Consider the following 22,065-nt stretch of genomic DNA (forward strand, 5'->3'; position numbering starts at 1 on the left):
AATGTGTGTGCGAATGTGTGTGAGTGTGTGTGTGAATGTGTGTGTGTGAATGTGTGTGTGCGAATGTGTGTGTGCGAATGTGTGTGTGCGAGTGTGCGAGTGTGCGAGTGTGTGTGTGTGTGTGTGTTTAGACAATCGCTCTATTGCCATCAGATGGAGTTATGCTGTTGCAATTTGTATAACAGTTTGTGCCATAGCCCTAATGCCTGAATGGATGGCGTTTGGGACTCTTAACAGATTGTTTGTGCATTACATTTCCAGGGGGGGGTTACATGCACAGACAGCGGTCGGGCCAGCATGCCGTCGGGGCCCGGGCCACGGGCTCCTCCTCTGGATGTCATCTGTGCTCGGGCTCGTGGGCCTGGAACAGCCTGCTGTACGCAGACGGACCTGGAGGGAGCAACACACAGGGGGTTAGCCGGGACGTCCCAGGGAGAGGGGTGTTGCTCCACATACGGGGCGGGGAGGGCTGAACTCATACTACGGTTTGGAATGCAGCCAGACACGAGGGTGAAGATTACGAGAATCCATGAGAGAAAAAGAACATTATGATTAGGAAGACCATTGTTTTATAAATAATTTTTTTACATATTTACCACCCCCCCCCCCCCACTCCACGAGGGTCAAGGTGAGAATGGTATCGGCTCAGTCTGCCCACGGTCAGCCCTAGTATGGACATCCCCCCCACCCACTGGCTAAATCTCTGGCCCCGCGCCAAGCATCCAGTAGGAGAGGAATTCCGAGTCCGGTCGGGGCAGCAGCAGCAGCGGCCCTGTTTGCGCTCCCAAACAGTATTTCCTTTCATTCCCAGCTCGGCAGACGGTGTTTATTTTGGTGCTGCTCTACGCTGTGAGGAGGAGGAGGAGGAGGAGGAGGAGGAGGAGGCAGCGGAGGAGGAAGAAGCCTGACAGAGTAGGAAAATGAAAAAACGCCTCCCCAACGCACGGCCGCGCAATCTCACGCTCTTCCTGCTCAGCAGAAGGCCCGTTAGCGAGCGGGAGGGGAGAGGGGGGCGAGGGTTTGCTCTGAACGCATCGCTTCCCCTTCTGGAAACGGTGGCTCGGCAAGAAGAGGCTCCTGAATCAGTGGTGGGAACGTACAGTAGAAAAGTGACGCTCTGTTATGACCAAACTTGATCCGGGCGTCATGTGACTCAGGGGGTCGCCTTCTGACTCAGGAGGTAGCCTTCTGACTACCAGGTAGCCTGGTAGCCAGAAGGTTGCTAGTTCGATCCCCGGCTCCTCTAGAGTGCTGAGGTTTCCCTGAGCAAGACACCTCACACTAACTGCTCCCGACGAGCTGGATGTCGCCTTGCATGGTTGACTCCGCCGTCAGTGTGTGAATGTGTGCATGAATGTGTGAATGTAAGGCAATATTACAAAGCGTTTTGAGTGGCCACTGGTTAGATTAACACTGTTAACGACGTGCATGGGGCACAACAAGGTGTGTCCCTTCCCCCTTGGGACTCTTGGTGCCACAGGTACCGACTGAGCTCATGCTCAGTCGGTACTTCTGCTCGTACATCTTCAAAAATGAACCCTATGTTATTAAGTGGTTTGAACGCTGTGACACGTAACGTAGTCTGACGGGGTTGACAGCCAGCAACCTTCATCTTCCTCTCTTCCTTCCTGATGAGGCAAAGCATCTGTAAGAGCACGGCGGCTCCTTTTGCGGAGGAGAGCTTAAAGCCATAAGTCCCCGACATGATCAGGAACCCGTTAAACTGGCAGGAGCTCCGCGCTCATTTCCCTCTTAAACACCGAGCCGTAAATCTCAGAGCGTTCGCAAACTTCAAGCAAGGGATTTTTAAAAATACAAATGTGGCCATCGGATAAGATCTGCTTTCATGAGCATCGACGGTTCCTCCTCATCAAACTCCACTTCCTGCCCCGTATCCCCAATGAACGTTGGTGCTATGCAGAGGTCACAGCTGAAGAGAGAGAGACAGAGAGAGACAGACGGACTGGTAGAGGGACACACAGAGGGGGTGGGAGAAAGAGATACACACAGGGGGTGGGAGAAAGAGATACACACACACAGAGAGAGAGGAGAGAGAGAGAGAGAGAGAGAGAGAGAGAGAGAGAGAGAGAGAGAGAGAGAGAGAGAGAGAGAGAGAGAGAGAGAGAGAGAGAGAGAGAGAGAGAGAGAGAGAGAGAGAGAGAGAGAGAGAAAAGGCCAGGGAGTACTATACTCCCTGGCCAGCAAGAGACCTTGGAATGGAGGGAATTAAAGCGTAAAAGAGAGAGAAAGACTTCAAGGTAAAAAAGAAAAGAATGAGAACAGAGGAAGGGGGGAGGACAGCGAGAGGGAGAGAGGGGGGGAGGGAGAAGCGAGAGACTGTAATTAATGCCGGTTGACAGCTGATCATAGAGAATGCCGTCCATTAGGAGCGGCTCTAACTCCCTGTCAGAATCGATCAGGGGAACGCTGTCATCTCCCTACAGAGGCACACCGGGCAGGCGGAAAAACACTGACTCACTCCCGTCGACTCACTCCCCGGCGACTCACTCCCCAGCCCCACAAAGGCTGCGGCCCTTTAACAACAACCCAGCCCCCGACCCAACCACAGCTCCCTGGGACTGCGTGACTGGATCCGTTTCGGGCAGCAGTCCTGAAGCTGGACCTTTACCTCAGCGCTGAGCCCCGCCCCTCTACGTCCGTCTCCGTTCGTAGCCCGTCCTTAGCAGCGGTGGATCTGATTGGCACCCGTCACTCACAGCTACACACAAATGTTGATCCTTGAGGGGAAAACAAGGCGCCAAACCCACCAAAGACTAAGCGAGGAAGGGTTGTGGAAGGTTGTGGACGGCTGCTGTGTGCCTCTGCTCTTGCAGCGCAGTCACATAAACAAAACCCACCGTGCCTTACCTCTGACCGGCAACACACGAAGCTGGCATCAGGCTCAACAATGCGATGGGCTCATTGAACTGCGCAAGAGGAGTGTGATTGGAAAGGGGGAACCCCCTAATTGGGAAAACAGATTTACACTCGCTATACCAAAAAAATGGAACATACCATAATATTATTGTTACTGCAATAAACTCAACACCCGACACGACCCTTCGTTGTACCGAGGCACCAGAGTGGAAAAGAGCGGTGCAGCGACGATGGAATAAGCCCGCATTAGAGACGTGCAGAAGCCCTTGACTGTTCAGATCAGGACTAAGTGGGCAATAAAATCGCAACAGTTGTTGCAGATGATTAGTTGGTAATAAGTACAGAGATGGAAAATCCATGTTCACGTTGTAAAGGTTGTCCCTGGAATCATGGGTGCGCCATCTGGATCGGCTAATTAGCGCCAAGTGTGCAAACGGCAGAAAGCACCACTGAAGAATCTCACAGGCTTAGTGAGGGAGGAACGATATCAGGATCTAGACCTGGAGTTCCCCCTAAGCCTTGCCAAAGAGTTAAATAACATGTTTAACATCCTGGTAACAAGATGTAATTAGCTCAACGCAAGGAACACAATCCCAGTTAAAAGTAAGGAATTACATGTTGGCTGTTCATTACCCACTTGCGTTAAAGATTTACCGTTTAAATTATCGCAACTGTGTGCGTCGGCACACACACACACACACACACACACACACACACACACACACACACACACACACACACACACACACACACACACACACACACACACACACACACACACACAAACTGCATTGCCATGGTCTATTTCCAGCAAGTGTGATTTCAGGTGCAAGGCCGATCGCGCAGTTGGGGAGCTGGGCAGCGATTACTGCTGAGGGGAGGATGGTCCACAGATGGGGAACACCAGTAATAGTATTCCTCTCGCTGTATCAAATAATAGCTGGCATCAGAGTCATACCACCGCATCCCCTCGCTCTCACATGACCTCTAGGCCTGAACAAACACTAGAGATTATAAAGCACTGGGAAGGTTGTATAACGTGTTGATGCCCGCGTTTCCACAGCTTATTCAACTCCACACATCCTCAGCTCCAGGGAAGAGAGCTACGGGGCGTACAGGAGAACCTGCCCTGCGTTAGGTCAGCCCTACAGTTCAGATGTGTCCCGTGGCATCGACACATAGGTGGTTCTGTGTATGCTGCAGTGATGAAGCAGCCACCTTTTAAGGCCCGACCGGGCTGGGAAAGGTGCCCCTCACGGCAAGGTCCTTGAGATGCTAAACTTAAAGCCATCCTGTGTGCGCTCTGGCCCGCGGGGGCCCGGGTTAAAAATACCCAACAGTGTTTACCGGTCCTTGATAGAGGAATGGTTGCTATGTGCGACTGTTATCGCTGACACCGGCTTGGAGGCCACAGTGTGTGTGTGCGTGTGTGTGTGTGTGTGTGTGTGTGTGTGTGTGTGTGTGTGTGTGTGTGTGTGTGTGTGTGTGTGTGTGTGTGTGTGTGTGTGTGTGCGCGTACGCATGCGCGTGTTCACGCGTACGCATGCGCGCGCACGCATGCACACGTGTGTGTGTGTAAAGACCCACCCGTTCTCTTGTAGACCGTGCGCTGGCCGTTAGACGCGGCTGTTCCGCTGGTGGGAGCGTTTGGGGGCGTCTGCCTGTTTGATTGCACATGAGATAAGAGAGAGAGAGAGGCAGATTAAGTATGACAGAGTGAGTCAGAACAGGGATAAGCCCCCTCAGAAGACATGCAGGGACCACCCAGAGCAGTGCGCTGATCTGAGCGGCCAGGAAAGCATTGAGTCACAATGGATTGATTTCTGTGATCGCTGTTTAAAGGATTTGGCGGGTTTGTTGAGACCCCAGGTTAAAGGTTGACATCCGCTTGGTCTAGATGTAAATCAGCCCTGATTGTTGTTCAGCTCACCCCTCCCGCAGTCAATGTGTGGCCAAACTAAGGCAGTTGGTGACCCAAAGAAATCTGTATATTTTAAGCAGCTCCCATAGTGCTCCAACAAAAGTAAGTGCTTACAAACTGCCCTGGTGAGGTAGTTTCCTCCAATAGTGCCAAATAACGAACAAATGTAGAGTTATGATTTTGGGCTTACACACCACTATGCAATTCAGAGCGAAGATAGCGGCTGCGTTATAGGCAGTGTGATAACTGTATATTTGTATATTGTGTATTTTTTAAAAAGTTCAACAAGGTGGGCGGCGGGATGGGTCCACCCGGTTGGTTGGAAGGCAGCCTGAGTGTTCCTTTCTGAATCAAAACGAACGGCTCCGTTCCCGCTTGTACGAGGGCCTACTGCTGGGCCAGTCCTCCGAAGCCGCTCGGACGCAGCATGAAACAAGGACATCGAAAAGTGTGGAATCCTAACCGATCAGCACTCAGGTCTGTGAGCACGCATAGCGGTGTGCAAACTCAAGAATCAAAACTAGTGGATTTGTTATTTGTGGGCACAAGTGGAGAACCCGACCTAGCCAGGGTAGTTGATGTGCACCAGCTTGTGTTGGACAGAATGAAGGAACCGTTCTGGGAGCTGCTGAACGCTGGTTTGGAATGGAATGGACGTCAATGGCTCGCAAACGGCACCGTTTCCGGAACGCGCAATTACGGAGGGAGTGGGGGGCGTTTGACAAAATGATGGCTGATTTACATCTCGACCTAGCCTAATGTCAACGATTACCCCGGGCTCTGAACAAACCGGCCAAATAAGATAATACGCTTATTTGGCTGGTTACAAGATAGGTTCATGTGTTATTGTATGCATTCAAATAGTAAGAAACCTCTGCCACATGTTTACACCTTAAGGGAGAAAGCCTGCTGCTTTCTATATGCACCTGTCTGGCACTGGAAGAATTAAAGGCTTGCTAGGTTTCCAGACCATAGAGGCTGGTGTGTGTTTACATCCAGTGGAGAGTTAAGTGTTTACCGAGAGCTTCTCATGAGCTATTGTGATGGGGAAGGGAGACATTCCAGCGGCTTGGTACCCGTCCAGGGTGACATACTCTTTCACACTGGCATGATGATGGAGAAGATAAGGTATATATACAGGGCAAAGAAAGCCCAGTGCCACGATGTGAACAAGGTTGCAGCTGATTATAGTTTAGATACATTACATTGTTTTGAGAGTTGATCATTCTGAGTATGATTTCGATGATTTTGCTGAGAAAGAGAATGAGAATGTTTTGTATTGAGGGGCGTATGCTGTCGACTGTCAAATAATAATAAGAAATCAGACATTTGCTTGAATTATTCCCAGAATTCCCACAAATACCCAGTGTGGGTTCAGCTGCCTTGCTATTAGGGAACTATTCATCCTTAAATCCAATGTATAAACTATTGGGACTAAGAATAAATACTTCTTCAAATAGTGTAGAGTACCATATTTCTTCGAAAATAAGGCAGAATCTTCTGTAAGCCGCAGCAGCGGTTAAATGGGGTTGTATGTTTCAAAATACCACAAATAAGCCGTATAAACCCCATCTTATTACGCATCTTTGCCCACGACCCAAATACTTACATGTACGCCCAATGCTGGCGTGAAACCGTCACCAAATGGTTTAAATAGTACAGGATTCCCTGAGGCCAAAACCGCGCCAGTGTCAGCTGATGGTTGAAATAGCGTCCATGGGTAATGGGAGATAATGCTGATTCAAGCTTTAGTAAAACCCTGAACTTTCTGAGGCATTTTTCATTTTTGCAAGCGAGTCATTTAGACGTAGATGCTTTGAGTTATGGGTCCTGGACTGAGAGCACATTGTGGAATACGGTCTTCGTTGTTTTATGGAGTTATGAAGGGATGCCAATGTTTATGTTTTGAAGAGGTTATCTTTTACTCCCAAACCTCTAATGTAAATAAGAATGTGGGCTTTACATCATGACTTCAAAAAAATGAAAATTGTGTGTTTCAACACAAATCACTGAAAGCGACAGCCATTTCTTTTGTTTGCAGAATCGACCTATGAGCCGCTTGGTAAAATAAGCGGCAATGATTAGTGTTGATTCGTCAAAATCGGGATAGAAAAATACAGTAAGTTCAATCAAGTTTGTTTGAAACAAGGACTCTTATTGGTTAAGCAAATAGCTGCACACAACTTTCAAGCAACAACCAGTTTTAATTCAAATAAAGTTCTGCCTTTTTGACACAAGACTGAAATGTTATTTTGGGCGTGATCTGTTGGACTAAGTAAATTCCATCTCCTCCATTTCCAGCAGCCCTAATGCATATAGATAGAACTGTTATGACCAGGTCTAGGATTAAATCAGCCATTTCTCACAAAGAGCTTCATGCTGCCCATAAATAACATTACAAACGCTCCGCTGATGAAATAGCTCGCTGTGCATCAGGGCTAAACAAACACCCAGCCATTATAAATAAGCTCTGGTAGGGCAATCGCAAGACATCGAAGAAAAAAAGAGGGAAATAAGACCCTTACCCTATACAATAAATCTGTTTAGCATTTTTCAGAGGAGAGAACAATAAATAAAGCTTAGCTGGAATTACCCTCTCGCCCCATAACAGCGTCTCGGCCAAAAGGGAATTAAGGAGGTAATGAGGGACACACTGGCTCCTTGTAAGAGGCTGCACAGTTGAGCTTTCATACCATCACCCAGCGTGAGTACAACAGGCCCCACTTCAAGTGTGGCCCCGCTCCACAGGAAGCACCTCCTTTCATATCCGAGCAGGGCTCGGCCAAGCAAACCAACTCACCCCCTCACCTTCTTCCGCCTCACCTCATTGGTCGACGAGTGTCGGCCAATTAGAGGGCGGGAGAGTTCATGGTGTGCCCTTCCTAAGCAGGGATTTCACAGGACGATGAGGTTGGGCGTTTGTGCACAGACATGGGGGGGGGGGGGGGGGGGGGGGGGGGGGGAGCGGTTGCCTCAGTCCCGGTTTGTGTGTGTTTGTCTGGTCACCCGCATGTCGTGTAATCCATACGGGCCCCCCCCGGGACAGAGTTCAGGCGTAAACACAGCTTTTGGCGGTGGCTCCCGTGAGCACACAGCCCGGCGTGACAGGAACCACCGCAGACTAATAGGGAGTGAAGGCAGCGGCGTGGCTGACAGTAATAGTGCTGCCGTAATTGTCACCCTATTAGTAATGCCACACGACAGGCCCGGGTCGCCCTAGTTACAGCCACGATACTCGCCAAAACCTTGCAAACAAAACACCCCTAAGCCCCCCCCCCCCACACACCAAAAAAAAAAAGCAAAAACGCTTGCTTATTTGAGTTACAAATTGCTCCCTTCAAATGGCCCTGACTGAAGTCATAGCCGTTTGAGGCCTAGCAGCCTCCCTGCTTGGCAGCTGTGGTGCAGTGATAGAGTGGAGGCTCCGGCCCAGAGGATGATGTAGCTACATGTGTATTCCCTGCTAGCCAGGGCCTCGGCACGAGGAGCACAATAACAACAGTGTCACCGTGATGAAGTGGCGTGCCGCCGATGTCATGAAGCGTCTCGATTTCTGCTGCTTGTCGTTACCTTTTTTCCCGTTTTTCAGCCGACGCTAATGAACCGCAGTAATGTAATGAGTTGGAAACAAACGTCGATGCTGTCCAAACGGGGAGCAGGGGCTGAGTGTGCGTTTTCTGACAAAGCTGCATTTGGAAGCCAGCCTGATGGATACAGAGGCTTTTATTTTTTATCATCATTCAGGGATTTAGACAGAGTAGATGCAACACAAACAGAGAACTCAGCAATGTTTCCTTACTTTGAGTTTGCATTCATTCGGTACTCGCTGTACCCTTTAACACGCACACACGCGTGCAAACGACCAGAACACGCTGACAGCAGGAGGATGCAGCCGCCTCAGTGGATCCACAGCGGGGAAGCAGACTCTCAGGGAAAGCGCACTCCTAATGGAAACAGTCTCCCTGAGGAAGCAGACTCCTCGGGGAAGCAGTCTCCCTGAGGAAACAGACTCCCCATGCAAGCAGACTCCTAGGGGAAGTAGACTCCTAGGGGAAGCAGACTCCCTGAGGAAGCAGACTCCTCGTGGAAGCAGACTCCCCCAGGAAGCAGATTCCTCGGGGAAGCAGACTTCCTGTGGAAGCAGACTCCCAGGGGAATAAGAAGAATCCCTGTGGAAGCAGACTCCCACTCTCCCTACTACTTCAATACCGACCGGCAAACCTACAAACCAGTTCGCAGACGTGATGACATTTCGTTAAACAGTCTTTGTCCCACACTCCCACACTCACAAGCCTAACACACAGTGATTCCATTATGAGGTGGCGGGGGGGGGGGGGGGGGGGGGGGGAGTCTAAGCGCGGGATGGCTTTCAGATGTGCTATGATAACTCAGAAGAATTGAATTGCCCCGATAACAGGAACACAGGGAAACAAAAGGAAGTAACCCATTATCCCAGCATTTTCTGCTAACAATCTCCTCTTCCACTCTGGATGAAATGCTCTCTCTCTCTCTCTCTCTCTCTCTCTCTCTCTCTCTCTCTCTCTCTCTCTCTCTCCATTCTTCCTTCTTCTCCCCTGCTTGATTCTTTATTCTCCTCGTTTCCATCGGTGCATTTTTGGGCCGGAAGCTTCCGTTTTTCCCACACTCTCCCAGTCCGCCGGTCGACCGCAAACATGCAGGACAGTGGAGAGTGTGAGGGGGCTCAGGAATTCCACATGCAGAGGGTAAACACGGCAAGGGCCAGGAGCGCACACACGCGCACACACACACGCACGCACACACACACTCACACACATGCACACACAAATGCACACGCACACACAGACAGTTGTACACACACGCACAAACCCCCCCCCCCCACCACACACACACAGACACACACAGAAGCAAACACTGCACATTTCCAAGTGCTCAATATATCCTATTCTTCAAGCCCCTTCCTCCTGCTCAGCTCTGGGTGTTGCTGTGGCCAGCAGACGGAGACGCCTGTCCCCACAGTAACAAAGACACAGCCTTGTCTCGGTCTGGGCTCTCCGGCCTGGCCTCATTAAGCAGCCCCCACACACACACACACACACACACACACACACACACACACACACACACACACACACACACACACACACACACACACACACACACACACACACACACACACACACACACACACACAGCTCCACTGCCTGTTAGTCAGCAAAAAACGCTTTGCTTCTGCTATGGACACCCAGGTGGTGAGGCAGTGAAGCAGGTACGGGGGCTGATGATTCATCCGCTGTGTTAACACACACAGAGACACACACACAGAGACACACTCACAGGCCTCCCAGCTCGCCGGTCTGCTGAGGAGGGAATTAGCCAGCACCTCCACCACCTCCGCGGCGGCCATGTGCGTTGAACAAACAGGCGGCTCCTATCACCGATCGTTGTGCAATTTGGACAGACGATGACGGCCAATAAAGTCATACTGCAACCGTGGGAAACAGCTGGCAGTTCCGCTTCCCCGCCCCCCCCCCCCCCCCCCCCGACTCCTCTTCTTCTTCTTCTTGTACTTTTGTTTCTTTCTCCCTGTGCTCCTCAGCTTATCTCCAAACCAAACAGGGTTTAGACCACGCCGCGAGCCGCGGCCCCATCGCTGAACCGCATCGTGTTTACGCGCCGGGCAGAAATCAGGCCTGTGATGCCGTTGTTTATTGAAGAGGCAGATAGAGCCCCCGGCCAAAAGACTGGAAGCACTCTGCACGCCCATGTACTCTCACTGGGCCTCTCCGCTCCCTTACCAGACCCCCCTTGATGTCATGGACCCTGTCTCAACCCCCCCCCCCCCCGACCCAATCAGCCCGGCGCCCCGGGAAAAACCCACTTCAAACACTGGAGAAGACGCCAGCGCCAAATTAGCGCTAGGTAGTCGCTGGGTTCTGTTTCCTGAAACGACAGCGGTGGTCTTACGTGAGGCGCTGGGTCTCCGTCTTCCTGGCCAGGCCGTCCCGGGAACCGCTGGGGGGCTTGGGGGCGAGCGGGGGCCTCCCGGGGACCCGCTCGGGCCGGTGCAGAGAGGGGTCGTGGGTCTGAGTGGTGCTGGTGCAGACCGGGTGGCCCCCCGGAGGGTGCGCAGGGGAGTTGTTAGGGGCCCGGGGCCATTGGGTACTCGTGGGTTCCAGCAGCAGGGCCTAGGGTGGAGCAGGACAGACTGCATTAGGACATCAACATTGAATATATTCAATTAGTATTTAAGATTGATTTACATAGGGCACATGGAATATGCTTTTGTAAGTATTCATCTTTAGCGTCGCAAACACAGAAAGAAATTCTAAAATGGCTTGACTGCTGAAAGTGCTGCACGACTGCAGCATTCTGCCAATACGTGGATTTAGGGATTTGATTTATTGAGCATATCTAGCATCACAGTATTAGAGGAGAGGAAGCTGGCCGCCAAGTCATTACCACAAAGTATGAAAAACCTCTGCTTGAATTATTGCCGAGCTTAAAGAAGAAATGCCTAATCAAAACATGCCCTGCATTCTTCCTCCGCTAGTTAAGACAAGATTGCTCATCAAAAGAGGAAGGAAAGCTCGCCTGGAGGAGTAAAAATAAAAACAGTCCATTCCCCCTGACATAATACTTTAACGCCAGCCTTTACTAGGTCCTGGCGATGCCGGGGAATGCTCAGCGCGCATTCCTTCCACGTCTCACGTCCGTGCCATTTTCCCTGCCACTTTATTCATCTATCTAGCAGGCTAATAGCCTCCCCCACTTCCCCCGGCGCAGGCTCTCCGACGGCCCGGTTGGCAGGGCGACGGGGGGAAATATCTGACGGGAATTCTACGTTGATGAATGAGCGGCCGGGTTTCCAGGTTTGCCGGGGTCCGGGGCCGCTACAGCTGGTTTTTTTTTTCGAGCGGGGGGCCAGGAGGGGCACCTTTCTTTGGCTGCCAGGTGGCGCTCAGCCAAGGCAGAAGAGGAGCCGCGCAGTCTGCAGCGAGTAACTGGAACAGAGGAGAGCGCCGGCACACACCGCCGTAGACGCGCACTTAAACAACGACTAGTAGGGAGATGTGCGCCTGAAGCCGAGTGCCTGGGAAGAAACGTTGCGATATGAGGGCAAAGAGAGCAGGCCAGAAGGGGAGCACGGAACGGAGCGCGGAAATGGAGAACGTTTGTTTGATCATCACCGCCCGCGACCCCCCCCCCCAACGATGACTTGACTAGTAGATGCAGAATGTACGTAGTGGAGGTCAGGCGGGCTGCCGCTGACTGATTCTCTCGACAGTCAAAGAGCACGTTCGGCTCAGGGGGAGCTGCGGGGCGATTCCACTTGAACCCAGCAAAATGGCTGGGGCACACATGGGAGGAACTCAAGTGGAAGGAATCAAAGCCCGCGCTTCACTAGAGATTTGCATCACCGGGGCAGCAAGGCAAGTGAGATCAGAGGGAAGGTTTTGTGCCGGGTTGGGGGGTAAGGAGTCGGGAGGAGGAGGAGGAGGAGGAAGAGGAAGAGGAAGAGGAAGAGGAAGAGGAAGAAGAATCTTACATTACATGTAATGTAATGGACCGAGGGAAGGCCTAGATCCAATCCATTTTTCCAACATAGTGAACTGGTGAACGATACAACAGCAAAACAGAAGAGAGGTGGCCCGTGGGGAGGGACGGAGAATGGAAGGAGGCCAGAGGCCACACAGGGTGGATCACTTTTCACAAAGGGCTTCAACCGATGAAGAAAAGTTCATGGATTCCTCATCAGGAGATGAATTCCCATAATCTCCCGGAACAGAATCTGCCTTCAAAGCAAAATGTGAATGAGAAAACGTCTTCACTCCCAAAACATGAGAATCATATCGTTTGGAGTGACCCGAGAGCTCTCGGCCTCCCTTATCTCCCTCAGCATCCAGCCAAAGCAGTCGCACCTCGTCAAGCACAACTAAAAGCTTTCTTTTGCTTTTTTCTCTTGCAACATCATTTCGATTAGGCGGATATCACGTCTAAGACCACGGACTGAGCTCACATCTGATGGGACCGAAATGCCCTCCTCTACCCATGTGGGCCCCGAGGACTGACCACAGAGGGGCCCCCTGACCCCAGCCCTGAGCACAACACAGAGCTCAGTGGGGACATGAGGAAAGCCCCGTTGTCCTGTTGTGAGGTGACGATGCTCCCTGTTAACTGTAGCGACCAACACATGTTCCAACACGCATTTCTTATCTTTCCTAACAAACAATCGTTGGATTCATTTTTTCGGTTTCAGAGCTACATTCCATTCGAACAAAATGGAAATGGTTTGTATATATATAATGTACCGTATTTAAAAAGTTGCCCTTGAGATGTGCCTTTAATTAAGTTTAATTTGTCCTACACAAACGTCAAATGAAGACAGTTTAAAGACATTTTCCGCATTAAGGCTATCCTTTGACTTTTAACCAATACTGCCTCTATATCTCAGCTCCGAAGATTTCGTTCAAGCAACTCTTCAGTTGCATTTCCAGAGGGGGGGGGTAAAGTGAATTTCCCTAAAGGCATATAGAGGAGAAAACTCTGTTCATCCTTCACCATCTCAACATTATATAAATGATATGAAAACATGCAAACATGTATTCTTCCCAGAGAACATTGGGTATACGGGGAGGACTGTTGCCTGTTGACCTCCCCTGCTCGCTCCCATCCCATGTCCGGCTGTAAGCTCACACAGAGACGATGGAGAGGTCATCTACATCACGCAGGTGCCAGATCTAGCCGTTTGCGAGGTGAAACCCGGTGTACCGGAAACCTTTATTGTAACTTCCGTCAGGAGCCTTTTCAGTTACCTGATGGCGAGTGTGGCTCTGGTCCAGCAGCTGTTGGATGGCGAACTGGAAGCGGTAACTCCCCTGGGGCTGGGGGCCCGGCCCGGTCACATGCCTGTAGGCCGGGGTCTCCTCCTCGCTCCAGTGGACCACTCCGCTCCGGGCCGTCATCCTGGGACTATAGCACCCAGGAGGGGAGGAGAAGGACGGCAGGAAGTAAACACAAAACAATCAGTGTCACCTACACTGTAATAACTTATATTAGTACAGGGGTAGACTTTATGGTTTGGTACTGGCTTATGCATTTGTACCATGTTTAGTTTGCATTATATTGTTGCAAAATGGGAATTCTGGCCGTGGGTCATTTCTGAAATACTAATTATGGAGTTTACAGTAGTAAGCTTACCAGTTTAGTGCTGTCTTATGCATTTGAACCATGGTTTAGTCAGAATGATATTGTTGTCCAATGTGAATTCTGACCCCTACTTTAGAAGACTTAGAACGTAGGTCAAAGAATGAGGTGAGCTTGAGAATAGTATAGGTTACTAGGACAAAAGAAAGTCATGTAAATCAAGTTCAGAATGTGTCTTTGGGACAGCACAACATTAGCAGAGGGGGGAAAGTAATATATTTGTAACAAGTGTTCTAATGTCTGATAAAAAGCCTTTCTTTGCCATCTCTATATTCCCCTGATCCAGATCCACCACACCCCAGCTCGAGTTCCAGATTAGTCCAATCATCGGGATGAAAGAGGAGAGCGAGGTTCAGAACATCTTCAAAGCATTCAGACCCCTCCAGTCTCTAGTGGCCGTATCATTGCCTGGGATAATGGAGAATCAATCCCTGGGCTTCAGACTTCACCATGCAATTTACAATTACAATTAGGGCATGACGCTTTTATCCAAAGCGACTTACATCGTTTAATACACACATTGACACACCGACGGCAGAGTCAACCATGCAAGGCGACAGCCAGCTCGTCAGGATCAGTTAGGGTTAGGTGAACTTGCTCAGGGACACATTAACACTCAGCTAGGAGGTGCTGGGGATTGAACTAGCAACCTTCGGTTACAGCAACCGAGGAAGGGATGCACGGTTGTCCATTTGCTGCCAGATTTCCCTAACAGGGATGAATTGCAACATCGATACAAGTTTAAGGTGCACGTGAATGGTTAATGGTAAAGGGAATGCATTTAAACAGCGCTTTTCTAACCAGTGGCCACTCAAAGCGCTTTACAATATTCCCAAATTTCACCCATACTTACAAACACTCCCACACTGACGGCGGAGTCAACCACGCAAGGCGACAGCCAGCTCATCGGGAGCAGTTAGGGTGAGGTGTCTTGCTCAGGGACACCTCGACCCTCTCGACGCCTCGACGCTAGGAGGAGTCGGGGATCGAACTGGCAACCTTGCGGGGACCAGCCAACCCGCTCTACCTCCACAGCCACATGCCGCGTAGAGACGAGGGGTCGGCAACAGCAGCAACAGCGGCCTCCACGACCGGAAGCGGTCGGTCCGAGGGGAGAGTGGGAGGGCAGCATGTGGCCGGCCTGCGCTCAGACTGGAAACCTTTCCACTTTGCCTCAGCACTCTCACAACTTCATGTTCCATCCACATCAGAAAGCCACAACCTGGAAGCCAAACCGTGGGTCCGGCTCCACGCGTTTGTAACCGGATTATCTGCTATTAAGACTAAGCTCAGGGCGGCCTTTTGCCTTTTTGGCCCCTACCTTAAAAGAAAAAAAGAAAGAGAGAAAAGTAAAGAGAAACGGGGGCCCTCTGGTCGTCCCTTCGGGCCTGGTTTCTACACTGCCAGTGTGCAGTCAGAGGCAGGCTGCTGTGTGGACCAGCCCAGCCAGTAATAATTCCCATGAATAGCAGCCTGTGGGAGCTGAGTGTAGAAATATTAGGGAGGGTAAGAGGGAGAAATGGAGACAGAGAAAGATAAAGGTTCAAGGCCCCTGAGGGCCCTAATGAGAGAAAAGATTCCTGAAATACTCCATCCATTAGATGAAATAACAGTTGCCCACTGATACCATCAGATTCAAATCATCACATACCTATCAAGACTTTCCAAACATTTTCCCCAAAATAGATTGAATTTAATCTTCAATAAAAACTTATCCAGAGGGAAAATAATACCAGTGTTTGCTAAGGAGTCCGCATGAAAAAACAACAACATCTGTTGTGTGTAGCCATACAAAGGTCATAAGAAACTCATTTCAGCCCTTGGTGGACCATGTGGCTCCCAGTTTGGTCAAACGGTAATGGTGTTCATATTATAAAAACAACTCTGGGCCTGTTCAGATCTTTTTCCCCCAGACTCGGCACAGAGAGTCATATCTGTGATCCGTGTGAGACCGCCACTTCTATAACACTAGGAAATAAAAATAAATGGACCTTCTTTCTCTTAAAAGTCTTTTTTCCACTTTCACACAAGTTCATAATACATTTGAGTTATAGAAGAGTCCAACTCTGTATGCAGGCTTTACAGAAAGAACAAATAAAAGTCGAGCTATTGCTATCCTTGAGTGAACCGGTGAAGCGTCACACTGCACACTTTCAAATGATCTTTTATGTACCTTACAAGGTAACAAGTACTGCTTCTAAGTGCAAGGACGTACAACAGACAATTAGTGCGTACATTAATGCCAGGACGTACAACATACAATAAGTGCGTAAGAGGGGTGTGGGGGAGGGGGGGGGGGGGGGGGTAAAGACGCACAGAGATCAGGAGGAGAAGATGGGTGTAGCAGGACGCGTGGAGTACCCATGAAGGGGCTCAGGGATCGGGGACTTCCCCTGAAGCGCCCCCTGACGTAGTGTTCCCCCAACCCCTCTGCTCCCTGCAGCGCCTGCCTCCCTGTGATATGCTGATAGGACTTACAACAACACAGCTGAGCATATGTGCAGCATCAATCCAGCGCCGCTCACAATGTGGGAAAGGGCTCTGCTGGCGGTGACATCATCCAACAACAGGCCAGCCACTTCCAGAGCCGACTTCAAAGCCGTGTCCTGACGTCCGGGACGACCCGTCCATTCATTCATTCAACCGTCGGCAAAAAAATATTTATAACCGATTAAGCATTTGAGGCGTTTGCCAACAATCGTTGGTAATAATAATAGCTTCATTTGTTTGCTTTTTTTCTGTTCCAGGTTATAAATATAACACTCTTCAGACCTGTTTTTCTTGGCTTATTGTCAGACAAAGTAAGGTAATTTCCAACAATCACTTAACGCTGTAGTTTGATGAACTTCTGGCAATCCTAAATTTTAAGCCCTTACAGTGATGAAGAAACAACCTCATTGACCATGATAATCAGTCCATTATCATTGGTATTGATTACATAACTTTGTTGGGGCTCACTTGCTCAGTGTATTGAATAGACCGTGGGTTTGTTGAACGATGAATTCTTGTATGAACCCTAAACATTCATTGCAGTAGAATTGGGATGAATTGTTTTTTTTGAAGTACCTCTCATAACGACAATGTGTTGTGACTAACTGTTGTTGACACACGCTTGTCCATACATGTACATGTGTTAGGGTTATGCTATTGGACGGGGTGTGCATGTACTCATTAGCATGGTAGCGTAATCCCCCTCAGTGGAATTTTACCGGTTCTCACCTCAGGGGACTTCTCGCTGTTGCTACCACATCTGGTACCGATTGAGGTGAAAATAAACCTTCTTTAACTTGGGAGAAGAAAGACATGGGACCGACTTCGTAGGCCTTCATTGATGGGCCCTTCACTGATGGTATGTTTCTTTCTCTCCTCTTTGGCGAGCTGGGAACCTGGCTCTGCAAGAGGACAGTCACTAAATGTACTGGAATAAAATGTCCTGACTAAATTTCATCAAGTAAAAACCCTCTCTGACAAAACAATGAACCCACCTAAAACTACACAGGATGAGTCCGGCGGTGGCAGGGAAGCCTTCTAGGCCTCCTCGGTCCTAAAGTGAAACAAGATGGCAGAGGGATGACTAAATGTGACCCACTCTGAGCGCTGCAGACGGCCAGCAGGCAGGTAAGCAGCTGCCGAAACCGCAATACGCATACAAAACCACGGCCTTAAGGAGCAAAGCCATGTGGAAATTCATTTTCCCTCAAGCAGTAAAACACGTTCAATCCAGGGAGGTTTTCCAAATATTGCACCGGGAGGCGAGGGGACACTGGCCAGAAACCAGGAGCCTCACCTTACACCGAGTGGGCTGCCATGCACACGAACCCGTGCCGCGATCATAGTGGATTCCAGTTCTCGGAATGGTCCAATAGTCCCATAACACCCGGTACCATGTGTGAGAATATGATGTGCCTCACATCTGGGGGCCGTGCCAGTGCTCCCCAAGATAACGGAGCCCGGGGTGGATGATCATAGCCGGGTAAGGATGATCAATGCCGGGCTCGATGATCAGAGCCGGGGCGGGATGTGTAGGAGTTTGATAGTGTCAAGCCCCTCCGCTCGACAGCTGACACGAGGGGGGGGCCGAGGAGGCTGATTTGCAAACACTGAGGCAGCATACCTGGCAGATGTGGAGGAGGCAACACTTCAAAGGCCTGCGCGTTCCCTTTGAAACCCATCATACTCCTTCACCCTGTGGTTGCATAAAGAGCCAGTGTGCTTAACGGCTCCAGTGTGTTTGGCAGCGGCCCTCATTCCCCGCGCTGAGGGGAACGGGCTCAAGGAAATCCTCAGTTTCTGTGTGTTTGAAAACAGTGCGGCGGGCAAAGTCAAGGTAATTATCCCCAAATCTCATCAGATACGGTGTGCCACGTGGGACGGGAGAGACAAACAGTGGGATAGAGGGTGACGGGTTGAAAAGGACAGGTTTTGATTTGCTGCTTGGTAGCAAGGGGAAAGTAACAGGGAGTCGCATATTACCAGGATAACTTGGAATACAGCTATCTTTAGTGGGAGTCAAAGTATTCAATATGTTTCATGCTTATCCAGGTTTATCTTGGGAAGCCTTGCGAAGAGATGTGGAGTCATCCAAAGTATCCAAACCTTTCCGATAAATATAGAACGCAAAATAACCGACTGGAGACTAAAAGTGTATTTGTTTCAAAAGAGCCGCCTAGTAACAGAAGCCATCGGGTCAGCGCACGCAGAAGCCAAACGGAAGGGTCTCAGCCATGCTTCTAGGTGTGCTTCTTTAGCGGTATATTTACATCTGTTAGATCCCCAAAATTATGAAACCTATTAGACGTAGCTTCCTCGGTAGAAAAACAAAAACACTTTACAAAGGAGGGGAAAGCCAGACATTCCTATAATTCCCTGACAGTACCATACATAAGGAAAGGCTGGACTGAAAAAACACTGGGTTCCAGATCAGAGCCAAACTGTCTGAGACATTGTCAATAACATATTGTTAAAAATAGATGGAGAGCATGAATGAATGAATGCCTAACCCCCCAACTGCTTTAACCCATTTAGCCTCGTCAGTTGGAAGGAATCAGGGTCACCAGGACAAATTAAAGGAATTATGAATCACTGTGTCCTGCAAGCACCTCCTCCCTCTTTCATTTATTCTCCCCTTATCTCTGCCTTGATGTGCTGGAGTAACGGATGGTTGTAGAGGGAGGGAGGGCGGTTGGTGTTTTTGCAGGAGATTGCCTGGAACACACTGACAAAGTGGCTGAATCATTGTTGGCTTTGCCCTTTTATCATTCCAAGGAAATGTGTTGTTGAGCCGCTAGCATGCTTTGCACTTTGAAAGTGAGACACCGAGCTAATTCCACAGCTAGCTCTCCTCATAAGAAACAATTAGGGAAGGAGTTTAGTGCCAATTTCCAGGAATTACCTTCACCTCGCCTGCCCAGAAGGACGCTGGCAAATCTTTTGATATTTTCTTTCCAAAAGAATAGCAGTCTTGAATCAAAAGATTTGTCAGAGTCCATTAAAAAGGTCCTCAGGTTTTATTGACTGTGACCAAATTAGACGTAGACATCTACAGTATAAGGTTCTCCAAAGTTGATTACATGGAAAAACCACCGCAGTATATTAATTTCACTGGTGAATTGCACTTTCCCCGCGTTAGCTAGCCCTTGTAAACCTCGCACAAGAGACCTGGAATGCCGTACATGGCTCATCCCCGTCCTCTCAATCCTTTTTATACCTTTCTTAGTGTTTTATATATGTATTCCCTCATTTCTGCAGCAAAGTATTAGAATCACTGTTTCAGTTGCTCATTACTGAACCCGTCCTGATGAGAGCAGAACGCTACATCCTCCTAGCCTCCAGCTCCCGGTGCAGAGGAATAGCTGTTTACCTTGGCAGGGGAGCCAGCCTGAGATCGCAGCACACCGTTCCCTCCCTGCTGCCTCCAGGGCTGGCAAACGCTACTCTACGTGAGCTCATCCATATGAGCAGCGGCACGAAGAGATGTGTGCCAATACGGAGAATTCTACAGGAATGACTGAAAGTCTGCCAACTGTGATTTTAGGGCTTTGATTGGAACTATTATGGACAGGGGTGCTCCTCTTCATCCACAACGGTGTCAATACCCATCCAGGCACGACATTCCTGAATCTCCAGGAAGGAAATAGGTTTTCCAGGGAGCTTAGGGGGGATCTTCTGCCGAGATAATTTGTGTGGACTCACCCAGTGCCCCCGGAGGGGAGTGTTTCTGCGTTTAGGGCCCTGCGTGGCCCCTGGCTAACAGGGGGAGCTGGGGGGGCCCTGGGCACCAAGGTGAAGCCTCCCCTGCTGATGATCCCACTGTCCAGGTTGAGGTTGGCGAGCTGTTGGAGGAGAACCACAAAGAGTTAGTAGGTGGCTGACAAAGTGTAAAGTGTAAAAACCACAAAGTGTAACGTGTCCTTCACACGTTTCTCATGAAAATCAATGCAAGAGTCAGGATTTTGAGTTCACTAGAGAATTACATTAGCTGGCCAAGGGGTCCTTGTATGAAATTAAAGGGACAAGGAAATAGGTTGCACTGCTGACCCCACCCAGGAACATAAAGGCCTCTTTTCAAGCCCAGAGAAAGATGCGTTAAATGTCTCAGGAAAATATAAATGATTTAAAAAGGTTTTTAAATGTTTATTCCTCTGCAAATATTGCATATAAATTTGGCTTGGAATCCAGAAAGGTTTTGATAATGGAATTGGATAATAAATCAATTCCGAGACATGACTTACAGACGCTCGTAACACGATGCATAAAAAGAAAGTTTTTCCTAGAGCAGTATTTCCACCAGTAAGAAAGAAAGTGACATTACGGTAACCCTTGGGCCGGGTTACCATAGACAGACACACCCAGACCTCCATAACTCCAAACTATACCCTCCACTGCACCCCCGTAGCCCCAGAGGGCTGACACCTTTTTGATCCCAAGCTGTGAGAAATGTACACAGGGCAGGGCAGAGCTAGTCTCCACTCAGCACTAAATCCAGGACGCGCCCCCATCACCCCATGACCCCCTCATCACCCCGTCTCCCACACCTCCCCAAGGCACCATCACCCTCCGCCCCTGACCTCCTACCCCACCAGGTTATACGCACAACCAGCGGGCCTTTGACCTAAGAGTCGACGAAGCAAACACGAAATAGTGACTAATGAATGACGGCCGGATAGTTTAGACTGCTGGTGACGCGCCCAGCCGCCCAACTGCACGAGCATCCCCACCGAAGCATGTGAAAAGTTAGTTTAGGAGCAAAGCGAATACGCCCCCATACATGCCTCTCCCCCCCCCCCCCCCCCCCCCCCCCCTCTGCCTGAATCCAACTCTGTACAAATCAATTCTCTATCACTCTGCCTCAGATAATGGATTACGAAAAACAATGGTCGCTTCTTGCATTGACCCATGTACACTGGAACATTACTTTGTGATATTCCCTGGGTCTGGCATGCCTGTTTATTTTCCCAGAGTTTGAGGCTGAACTCGCAGCAGGTGAGCGGAGCGTTGGTTTATCCTGCCAGGAAAAGGAAATGTCAGGCATTCCTCGGAGACAGGTGTTTAAATTAAGGCTGGGGGGCGGGGGCTGACAGAATTGTGGCCAAGAGAGTGAGTTCCACAAAACCTCAGATACACAGTCATTTACCATCTACAGGAAACAAAAAACACAACAAACAAAATAAGACAAAAAAGGAGAGGAGAGGTCACCTTGAAGTTAGGAGAGGTCACCTTGAAGTTCGCGGATGAAAAGATATAATATCCTCCAGAATCCGCAAGACGCATTCCCCAGATTTGAGAAGACATAATCTCTCTTCTCCAGAAATACCGCAAGATGCTATCGCCAGATTTGAGCGGACTGCAAAGGGAAGTTCAGCTCTTTTGACTACCTGAAGGCTGTGATGTGAACCTTGTATTCTATTGAACCAGAACAAACCGAACAGCTCCGTGGTGAAGCACGGGCTCTCTCTCTCCAGCTAGCATCACAGCGGACGTGTGTCTCCTGTGCCTCCTCTGCGTGACTCGATTCCACTGGGTGGCAGGGAGAGGAAATGAGCGCACGCTCCGGTCAGAGTAAAGAGTGTCACGACATATCA

At 49.7% G+C, this 22,065-nt stretch overlaps 1 protein-coding gene across 2 annotated transcripts in view; it reads right to left on the reverse strand.

Moving 5' to 3' along the window:
* Positions 1-58: 58 nt before the first annotated feature.
* ttll5 (tubulin tyrosine ligase-like family, member 5) overlaps positions 59-22,065 on the reverse strand; it is a 51,623-nt gene continuing 29,616 nt past the window's right edge. For both annotated transcript variants that reach the window (XM_030356291.1, XM_030356289.1), the window contains exons 27-31: positions 20,177-20,316; positions 13,594-13,750; positions 10,745-10,965; positions 4,465-4,538; positions 59-390 (exon numbers count right to left, since the gene is read on the reverse strand). In XM_030356291.1, coding sequence (XP_030212151.1) covers positions 338-390; positions 4,465-4,538; positions 10,745-10,965; positions 13,594-13,750; positions 20,177-20,316 — 645 coding nt within the window. In that variant the 3' untranslated portion in view covers positions 59-337. The remainder of the gene's footprint in view (positions 391-4,464; positions 4,539-10,744; positions 10,966-13,593; positions 13,751-20,176; positions 20,317-22,065) is intronic.

Source organism: Gadus morhua, chromosome 5, assembly GCF_902167405.1.
Source record: "Gadus morhua chromosome 5, gadMor3.0, whole genome shotgun sequence".
NCBI lineage: Eukaryota > Metazoa > Chordata > Actinopteri > Gadiformes > Gadidae > Gadus > Gadus morhua.